Source organism: Typopeltis vanoorti, chromosome 24 (assembly GCF_054136105.1).
Source record: "Typopeltis vanoorti isolate ZY-2024b chromosome 24, IOZ_Tvanoo_1.0, whole genome shotgun sequence".
Taxonomy (NCBI): domain Eukaryota; kingdom Metazoa; phylum Arthropoda; class Arachnida; order Uropygi; family Thelyphonidae; genus Typopeltis; species Typopeltis vanoorti.
Window position 1 is genome coordinate 79,908,613 of NC_143572.1, and position 12,950 is coordinate 79,921,562.

Here is a 12,950-nt window from a genome sequence, read left to right on the forward strand (position 1 = left end):
TTCTCAATCATAAAACCACATCAAAAGGCAAACTAAAGGTGATAACTCATTTACATCTGAAATTCATTACAAGAAATTCTTTGACCCATCTCACCTGAGAAGTCACGAAAGAGTACACACGTGAGAAACCTTTCCTATGCGATATTTGTAACAAAAAGTTTTCGAACAATTCTCATCTAAAAAGCCATCTAAGAGTTCATACTGGTGAGAAACCTTTTATATGCAAAATTTGCAGCAAGAGGTTTTCACTGAGTTTGAGTCTCAAAAAACGTAAGAATTCACTCTCGTGAGAAACATTTTCTCTGCGAAATTTGCAACAAAATGTATTCAGACAGTTCGGATCTGAAAACACATCTAAGAGTTCATACTGGTGAGAAACTTTTTCTATGCGAAATTTGCAACATGAAGTTTTCAGACAGTTCCACTCTGAAAAAACATTTAGGAATTCATACTGGTGAGAAACCTTTTCTCTGTGAGATTTGCAACAAGAAATTTTCAGACAATTCGAGTCTGGAAAAACATCTAAGAATTCATACTGGTGAGAAAACTTTTCTATGCGAGATTTGCAACAAGAATTTTTCAAATAGTTCATATCTGAAAAGACATCTAAGAATTCATACTGGTGAGAAACCTTTTCATTGTGAAATTTGCAGCACGGAGTTTTCAGACAGTTCCAGTCTGAAAAAACATCTAAGAATTCATACTGGTGAGAAACCTTTTCATTGTGATATTTGCAACAAGCAGTATTCAGACAGTTCCACTCTGAAAACACATCTAAGAATTCACACTGGTGAGAAACCGTTTCATTGTGAAATTTGCAACAAGGAGTTTTCAGGTAGTTCAACTCTGAGAAGACATCTAAGAGTTCATACTGGTGAGAAACCGTTTGAATGCGAAATTTGCAACAAGAGGTTTTCAGACAATTCGAAGCTGAAAATTCATCTTAGAATTCATACTGGTGAGAAACCTTTTCTCTGTAAAATTTGCAACAAATATTTTTCAAAAAGTTCGAATCTAAACAGTCATCTAAGAATTCATACTGGTAAGAAACCTTTTCAATGCGAAATTTGCAACAAGAAGTTTTCAGAGAGTTCAGATCTGAAAAGACATCTAAGAATTCACACTGGTGAGAAATCTTTTCATTGTGAAATTTGCAGCAAGGAGTTTTCAGAACGTTCGCAACTGAAAAGACATCTAAGAATTCACACTGGTGAGAAACCTTTTCTTTGTGAAATTTGCAACAAGAAGTTTTCAGAGAGTTCAGATCTGAAAAGACATATGAGAAGTCATACTGGTGAGAAACCTTTTCAATGCGAAATTTGTAACAAGAGGTTTTCATTCAGTTCGAGTCTCAAAAAACATCTAAGAATTCACACTGGTGAGAAACCTTTTCAATGCGAAATTTGCAAAAAGAGTTTTTCAGCTAGTTTCGATCTGAAAACACATCTAAGAATTCACACTGGTGAGAAACCTTTTCAATGCGAAATTTGCAAAAAGTGGTTTTCACTCAGATCGAGTCTCAAAAATCATCTAAGAATTCACTCTGGTGAGAAACCTTTTCTATGCAAAATTTGCAACAAAAAGTTTTCAGACATTTCCGATCTGAAAAGACATCAGAGAATTCATACTAATGGGAAAAATATTCTCTGCAAAATTTGCAACAAGGATTTTTCAAACAATTTGCATCTAAGAATTCACACTGGTGAGAAAGCTTTTCATTTCTAAATTTGCAAGAAGGATTTTTCAAACATTTCGCATCTAAAAGTCATCTAAGAATTCATATTGGCGACAAAGTTTTTCTCTGCGAAATTTGCAACAAGGATTTTTGAAACAGTTCTCATCTGAAAAGTCATCCGAGAATTCATACTGGTGAGAAACCTTTTCAATGCAAAATTTGCATCATGAAGTTTTCAGACAGTTCCAGGCTGAAAAAACATTAAGAATTCACACTGTGAGAAACCTTTTCATTGTGAAATTTGAAACAAGAAGTTTTCAGAGTTTGAAACTGAAAAATCATCTATGGATTCATAATGGTGAGAAACCTTTTATATATGAAATTTGCAACAAGATGTTTTCAGTGAGTTCGTATCTGAAAAAAATATCTAAAAGTTCATACTGGTGAGAAACCTTTTCAATGCGAAATTTGCAACAATAGCTTTTCACTCAGTTCTGAAAAAAACATCTAAGAATTCACACTGGTGAGGAACCTTTTCGTTGCGAAATTTGCTACAAGGAGTTTTCAGACAGTTCACATGTGAAAAGGTGTCTAAGAATTCATACTGGTCAGATACCTTTTCAGTGCGAAATTTTCAACAAGAAGTTTTCAGAGAGTTCGAATCTGAAAAAACATCTCAGTGTCAAACTGGTGAGAAATATTTTCTATGTGAAATTTGCCACAAGAAGTTTTCACAGTTCATATCTGAAAAGACATGAAAGAATTCATACTGCTGTGGAAACCTTTATCTGTGAAATTTGCAACAAGGTGTTTTCCTACAGTATGCTTCTGAAAAGTCATCTAAGAATTCATAGTGGTGGAAACCTTTTATATGCGAAATTTGCAATAAGATGTCTTCAGAGAGTTCGGATCTGAAAGACTTCTAAGAGTTCATACTGGTGAGAAACTTTTTCTCTGCGAAATTTGCCACAAGGATTTTTCAAATAGTTTACATTCATCTGAGAATTCATACTGGTGAGAAATCTTTTCTCTGAAATTTGCAACAAGAAGTTTTCGCACAGTTTGGATCTGAAAACACGTCTAAGAGTTCATAATGGTGAGAAGGCTTTTCAAGGAGAAATTTGCAACAAGAGGTTTTCCTACAGTTCTAGTCTGAAAAAACGTTAATGAATTCATACTAGTGGGAAACCTTCATTCTGCAAAATTTGAAACATGAAGTTTTCAGAGAGTTCGGATTTAAAAGACATCTAAGAGGTCATACTGGTGAGAAACGTTTTCTCTGAGAAATTTGCAACAAAATGTTTTCAGACAGTTCGGATCTGAAAAACATCTAAGAATTTATACTGGTGGGAAACCTTTATTCTGCAAAATTTTCAACAAGGAATTTTCAGACAGTTTGCATCTTAAAGGTCATCTAAGAATTCATAGTGGCGAGAATCCTTTTGAATGCGAAATTTGCAACAAGAAGTTTTCACTCAGTTCGAGTCTCAAAAAACAGCTAAGAATTCGCACTGGTGAGAAACCTTTTCTCTGCGAAATTTGCAACAAGGAGTTTTCAGTGTCACTTGAGTTTTAAAAATATCATACTTAATGGATTAAGGAAAAGTCATCGCTAATTTATCAAAACAGTGCGAAATAAGTAGGTTTTAATTTAAATCACAAAAAAATTTAACTGTTGTGGAAAATGTTTAGTGTTATGCTGTAACGGGAACCTGCTAACACCAAGCAAGGATCTTCCGTAGTCACTTCAAGGGTTCACTATTTTTTTGCTTCTAATTTAGAAATAAAATCCTCTTGAAGGAATGGATACACTTGTTTCCCTAACCGACTACCTGCGATTTTCTTTTTTTGTAAGTATTCTGTCGGTTCCTCATATGTGGTTTAAATTAATAGATTGGTTCGCACTTGACGATGAAAAGAGAAGAAAAATCTGTTTCAGAGAAGTGTTCGAAGAGCTTGGTGTTTCTCGTACGAGGCAGATGAAAATTATTTCAGATCACTCTGATTATCATCTTCTGTGAGAATTCTCGGGTGAATTTTCTGCCTGTTAATATCTAATAACAATCACAAGTTTCCACCCAAACTTTTTAATGTGAAACCAAAGTACCCCTCGTCCTTCGAAGCTCATATGTTTCAAGACTGTCAGAGTAGATAAGAACACGAAAGTAATGAAAGTGGGAACACAGCAGCAGCCAGTATATGGTAATGCTCAAATTTACTGAACGTGTTTTGGGTAATTTCATCCTAAATTTCAAAGAGGTGTTTTCAGTGTCTATTTGGACCAATAAATTTTAATTGATAAGTTTTATTGTATTCATTATTGGTTTTTTATTTTTGCTTATACTACAATTTCATATATTCCACGTTTTTTTAGTTTAGCGTGAAATGGGAATTTTCATTTATTTGCAGAAAATTCATGTAAGAGAAATTGCTTAGCAATTACAAATTGTAATTGCTAAGCAATTTAGGCTGAGGAGCTTCGCTTTCTGAAATTTAATAAAATGCAGTTCTTTTTGTAATGTGAGAATATTTTAATAACATAATTGCTTTTAACAAATACTCTTTAATGTATAAGCTTTTTAAAAATTATAATAAAGAGGTTTCGGATATGAAAATGTGTCTCCAGAGATATAACTGAAATTCAATTCTAAAAAAAGCAAATTAGATCGAATAATCGCGCGCGCGCACACAGTCGTTTTTCTACTTAAAAATAAGATTTGTACTTCTCTCCTCGACTTTTTGTTCATGGAAATGTTACTTGAAACCTCCTTGAGGAAACTTCACCTAAATGAACTGATCAGAGTATTCTGTTCTATTGATGACAGCGACTTACCTAATTTCTAATCCCATTTATAATCACTTTAAATTCAATTATATTAATTTATTTCTCTCATGATGCTCTTTCTCTATGCGACCAGGGGTCTGGAACCTTTTTGAACCAAAGAGCCATTCCACCAAAAAAAGTAATTAAAACCAAATTTTGGGAGCCGCAACTTCAGTTCGATTTTTCCTGGTGACTCAAAGTTGCAGTTAGTTCAAACTTAGATAAATTTGTTTTTAATTCAGTACTTCCATATATCAAACACCACTTTTATGTTTGCAGATAATTTTTTTTATATTTTCAATAAATAAAACAACATTAACTTTGATTAAGTTTTTAATCACAAAACATGCTTACGTATAATATTGCAAAAAAGTCAGAATTTTTGTTGCAAAAAGAATTAGTCCGAACAAAAATGCAATATTATGCATTTTAATAGATATTTGATTGTTTTAATTTAAAATTCACTAATGAAACTTTTGATTTTGCATCTTTTCCGCCAACTTACTTAAATCTGGATTGAATGTTGTACACTTCAATAGTAATTCGACTTTCAAACTTTCATCAGTCAATCTGTTCCTATACTTATTTTTAATGTAATTTATTGAAGAGAAAAATTGTTCGCAATAGTATAAGCATTTGAATAAGCATTGAATTGAATAAGCATCACCCTCTCACTCCGAACACCTTTACGTAATTCTGAAGGACGATATCTTGCACTTATCTTCTGATTATTTGTAACGTTTGGAAAATTATCTCCATGGTAAGCTGTTCTTACAATTTATTTTTCAGTTAAAACTCCCCTTCTTGTCATTATGAAGCTTTGGAAACTACATTCTCTGAGCCTATCGGCTATCTTTGTTATCTCTTTTCGAGGTTCTAATCCACAAAATCCAATCGAAAGAAATCAATGCATTTTCTTGTTGATTTTTTTTTTACTTGGTTTAAAACACCCCATTCCTGGTTTTCACCAAAATCTTTTCACCCGTTACCAGATGCTGCAAAATACCCTTAATGTAATACCGAGTATTTGCATTTATTTCATTTATCTAATCTGAAATATTCTCTTCAACTCGTACTTTTAAATACAACCCCCGTGAACAGTCTATTTAAATCGTTCTGAATTGGTATACTCTTCAGTATATTTCTTTCTATATAGTTTTCCTCAAATTCAACACCAACGGCATATTTTCGAACATTTCTGTCGAGTGGCAGAAATTCCGTTATTCACGCTGTAGTCTGCTTATTATGAAATTTAAGTACATTAAGCGTCTCGGCAGCCAAAAATAATAGGAGACAGGAGGGTGGAGGAGGAGACAGTTCGTTTGAAGCAATCTCGTGTGAGTAAAGGCCAGGAAGACAAAAAAAAAAAAAAACAGTTGGTTGTCGCTATAGTCCAGGGAGTCCCACAGATGATCTGGAAGACATGCTTCGCCAAATTAGTACAATGAGTTTAGGTCAGGTGTTTATTATGGTCAACTTCAACAATGGAGATGTAGGCTCGAAGGAAAGAAGGAAGATCACATGACAGGAAGGAAATAGGATTACTACACCTGCTGAAAGATAATTACTTAAGGCATCATGTGATGGAGAGGAGTAGGGGTGGGAAAGTATTGGATCTGGTCATGGGTTCAGAAGAGCTATTCATAACCATGTGACATTTCCTCCAATTGTTGAAAGTGGCCATTTGGTCTTGACTTGGGAGATTGTAACACATGAGGAATAAAACATGAGGAATATTTTATCAGGATGGGGACATTTGTGAAACTACAAGGCAAGTGATTATGACGCTTAGGAAAAAGCATAAATCTGTACCATGGCATAAATACACTGCATTGTAAGGATGTTAGTAGTGCATGGGATATAGGTAAGTGTCATTTAGAGGGAGCATTATTAAATTGTATACCCAGGGTAAAGAGGGTTGATCGGGTAGGAGTTAGTTGATGAGTAATATCATTAAGCACGGGGTGCAGAAGAAGAAAATACTGTGGTGGGAATAAAGCGAAGGTGACCAGCAAACTAATGAACTGTACAAGGTACGGGCAAGAAAAGTGACCAGCATGTCAAGGAACGCAAAATCCGATTATGAGAAGCTAGTTGAGAAGAATCTGGCCAAAGGAAATCCCGAAGAGAAGGACAAAGAGAAATCCCACATAACGCTGAAGACCGTAATATGGCAAGTAAGATAAATAAGGCCCACGGAAGATTAACCTAAATCAGTGACGATGGTTACGAGGAGACAGAAATGGATAAAATTGTTGAGTTACTGAGTGAGCACTTTGCAAGCGTATATCATCCTGATGAGGTTACTGCTTTAACCGATGTGGGAATAGATGTGGTTGAATTAAAGGTTATTAGGATATTGCAGCGTCCCAGTGTAAATATAGCTGTAAGAAAAGGTTTCTCATCTCCACGATAACTGTGCACTGTACGTTATGGTAAAGCCCTCAGTTTCATTAGGATTCTTACAAACTGAACCTGTTTATTGGAACTGGACATTGCAACAAATTAACCTCTGGTTACATTTGAGTGTGATCTAATTATAAACAAAGAGATCAATACAATTTCAATTTAAGAATCGGTAAGAAAGGCAAACGATTATGAGAATAATCTGTTGAATAACATGACTTTATTGAAAAACACAAAAAACATGAAAGAGGCATCAAAAATAACTTTTGGTTATCTAAAAGGAATTAATTAATTAATTAAATACTTCATAGAATCAGAAGATTATCTCATCTCATCTCATTTTCCTTTTCCCCTCTTTTACCTTGCGGTATCGAGAGTTTATTAATCATCGGACCACAAACCGTTCACAGGATAAGTGGTCAGCCCTACGCCCCGGTGTATCTTACGTCCGTAGTGTTGAGTTCTCAAGATGAAAATCCCCAGGATAAACTTTGGCAAAACCCTACTGTCCACGCCCAAGTCCGACTAATTTGGCTATGGCTGAGGACAGGGCCGGCCATCTCGGGGGTACGATGCACCTGGATACCACGATCTAGTGGGCATAGTCCGTACACATTTGTGGAAACGTATTTTTTATTTTATTTTATTTTTCTTCTTCTAATTTTGCTTATAACTAAAGGGATTTTAGGGCTACCCGGTAATAATAACATCTCTGTGTTTCTCTATTATATTTGTGTTTTTTGTTCAGTAAACGTTATGTTAACCTGTTATATTTTGAATGTGTGTTTTTTTGTTTTTTGTTTTCCTGTGCCAAAATCCTTTGCAGGTAAGAGGTTTTACAATACGTTTATTTCGAATCCTTTAATTTTTACCTTTGAAAAATATTTTAGGACCCCAAAAGGTTTCTTGCACTAGGGTCCCTTTATAGAGAAGGTCGGCCCTGGCTGAGGATGATCCTTCAGCTCCTCACGTCACCAACGGGAATCGACCCTAGGACACTCCTTCCCGAGGCATATGGTTGCGAAGCGCACTGCCACTAGGCTAACCGCGCGCCCTCAGAAGATTATTTTTTATTTAATCTCAAAATAGCCTGATAATGGGCTATTTTGTATTTTCTTTATTATCGCCTGAAAATTTAAGATTTTTTTTGTGTGCAAATGAAGTACGGGAGGCGACCTAAAAATTCCACAGTGCAACGATGTATATATTATGTGTCCTTCCGCTTGAAGAGAAAAAGGCCTACAATAAAATCTTTTCATTCTTCATAACAACATGAAAGTATATAAAAAAAGTTCTGGTGTACTTCTCCAATATGATGTTGCTTATTGTCCAAAAGAATTGCAGTATTATTATAGTTCGCCCACCATTTGTAAATCCCTCCTTGGCATTATGCCAAGAATAGTCGATTCATGCTGAAGGGGAGAAAGAATTGAAGGATGTACAAATTGGCTGCCAACATGCGAAATCATGTGCTTTCTTGTCTGTCGCTGTACTAGTACTAGCTTGATTTTTGCTGTCACTTTTTTGCATTACTTTTTTATTATTAATTTGTATGATGGATTCAGTACAGTCAACAAGTTCTGTTGTTAAACGTTTCAGTAGCTCTTGCAAAAGAATATTGAATAATGTGCTGACATTCTTCGAAAAAGAATCGTCAGAAGGCCACCTTCTTGTTCCCCTTTCTCAAGTCATAAAACGTGCAAGTGCAATTGCGGGCGTATCGGGGTCGACTGTTAACAAAATTCGTAGGGAATCAAAAGGTGAAGGTAAGCCAAAATTCAAATCTCCTTAAAAAAGCGCCAGAGAAAGAAAACCATCCAAACCGTAGCTTTGAATGATTTTGATGTAGACGTCATTAGAAGCGCTATTCACGAATTTTACGTGGTCGAGAAAAGAGTGGCAACTGTTCCGAAATTGATTCCTGTGCTTAAAGAAAAAATAAATTTTCCTTGAAAAAGAGAAACTTTAAGGAAAATACTTCATGAAATCGGATTTTGTTTTAAAAAATCCCAGAATAAAATGAAACTTATCATAAAGCGAAGTGACATTGTTTTATCTAGAATGCAGTATTTAAGAGCAATAAGACGTTTCAGGGAGGCGAAAAGACCGATTGTGTATCTAGATGAAACTTGGATTGATAGTAATTTAACTTATAGAAAATGTTGGCAGTTGAAAGAAGAATGTGCAGTACTACAAACCGGAAATTTCTCACAGCGCATAATAATTTTGTGTACGGGTGGAGAAATGGGTATTTTACCGAATTCAAACTTACTATACCATGCCAATTCAACTATTGGAGATTACCACGAGCAAATGAATTCTACGATCTTCGAAAAGTGGGCAGAAGAAAAACTGATTCCTAAAAATGCTGTTGTTATAATTGATAACGCTTCATATCACTCTATTCGATTAAACAAAGTTCCAAATTGGTCTAATAAGAAGCAAGTTCTTATGGATTGGCTCTCTGCAAATAACATTTCTCATTCCCCAGATATGCGAAAAATTGAATTGCTTAATTTGGTCAAAAGAAACTCGTCCACAACTAAACTATTTAAATTCGACACGATGCTCAAAGAGCATGGATTTCTAGCTTTGAGGCTGCCACCATATCATTGCGATATTAATGCTATTGAGTATGTTTGGGCAGAAGTGAAAAGTTTCATTCGCCGTCGCAACGTAACTGGGGATATTGACATGTCGAAACGTTTTAAGCTTTCAGAACAGGCGAATGAAAGTATTACAGTTCAAAAGTGGGGAAAATATTGCTGTCATGTCACCTCATTGGAAATGTATTGGGACAGAGACGGAATTATCGAAGAATTATGCTAACCTTTGGTGATCAGTTTAAGTGAAAGTGATGGCGATTCGGAAACCGATTCAGATGACTCTGAAGATTAAAAGAATTTGACAATGGTATTTTTTTCAACCTTTTTTTGCATGGGTTTGTTAAAAGAGTCACAACAAGTCATAAATAATTAATCAGTTTATGACATTAAAGTGCCTCAGTTCTCTCAACTGTAAGTTTAGAATATCTAAGTTCATTTGAAATAATTTCTGTTTTTATTATAATTATTTTTATTTTATAGAAAACTTTCTTAAAAATAAACTTAGTTAAATTTTTGTTTTATTCTATACCTTTTTTAATTTTGTTAATACTCTACATACGTTTTTCCAACTGTTATACAAGTAAAATAGTTACACTTTAAAAACTACAATGTTCGTAAAAGAAAAGCTAAATTTTCTGACCTGTAATAATAAACAAATTCATCCCAGAAGACAGACTGATTACCCTTATCGGAATGGATTCTCCTTTTTCTGAAATGCGCAGAAGTGTCGAGGGACCTGTAATCGGTGGGCGAAGTATAACATTGCTGATCAAATATTCACGCACTTGTTTTCTCTTGTAAATCTACTTTCAGGCTTAATTTGGATTATTTCCAAAATAACGAGAATTTCCCCGAATATTCCTTTGAGGAAAATGTTAAACAAGTGAATGGTTTCTCACCGGTGCGAACCACAAGATGTCTTTTCAGATGAGATTTCGGTGAGAACCTCTTACCGTACATTTCACACGGAAACGGTTTCTCGTAGTGTGAACGCTTTGGTGGTGTCTGTTCAGGTCACACGAAACCGAGAATTTCCTGTGACAGTTTTCACATACAAAGAAGTAATCCTTGTTGGGCCTTTCGATGTGTGTTTTAAGCGCATGTGATTCTGAAAATCGTTCGCCACTCAATTTACATGGAAAAGGTTTCTTATCTCCACGATGAACTGTGCACTGCACTTCATGGTACGCCAACAGCTACGCGAACGCGAAGATAATTGAAAGTCAATATTAAGAAAAAGTTGACAAAACCTGGTATCTCCATATGATATCGGCTAACTGACCTTCAACTAGAAATTTCTATATAACGATTCCTCTGGTGACGAGGATAATCGAAATCAGCACTTTTCTTTAGTCATTTCTTCAGAAATGGTGTATTACCAATGCACGTGTTGTAGACATAGACCAAAGAAGTGTATGTAGAAAGGTGCAAACATCGGAAACAATGGCTAAGAGTGGGAAACACAGAAGGGTATTTAAGTTAACTGCTCTTTTCTGTTCTGCAACCAGTATTATACGAGAGAACTTAGGGACACCACCTCAAACATGAGAACAGTATTCAACAGTTGGATAGATTTGCGATTCTACAAATAGCAAATCCTAATTGCTTGTATCTTGAAGAGGCGATATTTGTACTGTACTGTTGTCAGGGAAAAAACTGAGAAAGAATTAGTGAGAAATCTCACATTGTCCTTAGTTAAGGGTAGTCGAAATGAGGTTTTGAGAAAGTCGTTTTTTTTTTCTTTTTTTTTTTTGGCGCAATTACGGTATATAGAAGAGAGTTTTATTAGAATGGAAATCAATAATACTAAACAAAACCCTATTTAAGAATGTTTGTGGATTAGAAAGTAAGGTTTGAAAAGTTCAAATTCAAGAAATTTAAGTGAGTTTGGTAGTGCAAGGCTTGTAAAAGGAGGAAAAACCAAAAGAGTGTAATTGGAAGAAAAACAGAACATTGACTATTCAGAAAAGACCGGAGTTCGATGCCCGTCGTGACGAGAGGGATGTCTCTTCTACTTATAACACAGCTGGTATCGCTGTTATAAGTGGAAAATTAAGTACTGGGGGAGGGACCGGGAGATGTATGTAATGAAGTAGAGTGGAGCGCTCCCCCCGCGATGAGTCTTTATTCATTGGAGGTGCCACGTTGTAATAGTAATAATAGTAAAGATCATCGAACATCACACGTAATGTGTTTCCAGACAGAAAACTTTCGGCTTTTCCACACTAAACTGTTATCCATTATCTTTACCCATTCTGCCAGCTTATTTAAATCATCGTTTCAAGCTCTCCATATCAGCTTGGTCATTGCCCTCTCTAACTATACATCGTAAGCAACACAACTGAATATCTCTTTCCGTGTCATTTCCTTTATTATTTATCATCTTCATCATCCTAACAGTAATTACGGATATAGATCATATTGGTCTGTTCCAGTCTCATTATCCATCTAACACCCTCTTTTGATGTCTACCAGGCCTTCTCTTTCCAGTTAATTCATATTTTATTACTTGTGTTGGTTATCCGGTGTTGGCCATTCGGTTTACGTCTTCTATCCAATTTTGTTTGTAATTATATTATAACATTTTTATTGGCCACTAGTATTAATAAATTAAAGACTTAATTCAGTATGTTAGTCAAGTAAATAATAGTTTAATATCCAACGTTTCACTGACTGATATCTGTCAGCATTTTCAAAGGATAATAAACATGCTGACAGATAAGCAAAAAAGCAATAGAAAGTAACAAAAACTAGGAAACTAACCGACAATTCTAAAAATTATATAAGTTATCACTGTGCGTGATACAAGATATAATACGCGTGTCGCAAGTACAACGTTTTATTTGTTGAGAAATTTATTGTAATTTTCATGAAAGTTCATTTCTTTTTGGGGAAATGGACTGATTAGAGTTTTCCATATATCTGGTAGGATTAAACCTTGATTTTTATTTAAGTTACCTGTTGAACGGGCGACTGTAGCACCTTCTTTAAATGTTCTGGAATGAAAATCTGGAATGAAATGAATGGAATGGTAGTTCTCTTCTATGTAGGGCGTATGGCTCATATCCCATTCAATATTATGGTTGTAAAAATGTTTTGTAAAAATGCTGCTTCTTCGAATGCCTACATGATCACATTTTTCGAAATCGTTCAAAGACTTTATACGTTTTTTGTGAAATCTACGACTAGATGGGATTAACTAATGTCTGCATTAAAAGCAACTTTTAAAGGTCATACAGACACACGATGGGCCTCAAGAGCAAATGCCATCAAGGAATTGCACCAACAAATACCCAAAGTGTATAAGATATTAATTGTTTGGAAAAATGAGCAATCAATGCAATGCGCTTAAATTAAAAGCATACTGAAACAAATAAATTTAAAAAAAAATTAAAGTCAATGGATACAGAAAATTTAAAAAAAAAGCAGCTTGTGATTT

General features: G+C 35.0%; 1 protein-coding gene across 1 annotated transcript; it reads left to right on the forward strand.

Annotated features, from left to right (window-relative positions):
* The first annotated feature begins 321 nt into the window (after positions 1–321).
* On the forward strand, positions 322–1,940 carry LOC150093446 (uncharacterized). The gene is made up of 2 exons (XM_090413619.1): positions 322–1,583; positions 1,835–1,940. The coding sequence occupies exons 1-2, from the start codon at positions 322–324 to the stop codon at positions 1,938–1,940; spliced, it is 1,368 nt and encodes a 455-aa protein (XP_090269745.1).
* The last annotated feature ends 11,010 nt before the right edge of the window (positions 1,941–12,950 follow it).

Bases quoted from the DNA above. Each gene is read 5' to 3' on its own strand.
- LOC150093446 (XM_090413619.1), top strand. From the start codon at position 322: ATGTATTCAGACAGTTCGGATCTGAAAACACATCTAAGAGTTCATACT. The intron at 1,584-1,834 runs GTTTTCAGACAT...TTTTTGAAACAG, and splicing joins TGCAAAATTTGCAACAAAAA to TTCTCATCTGAAAAGTCATC.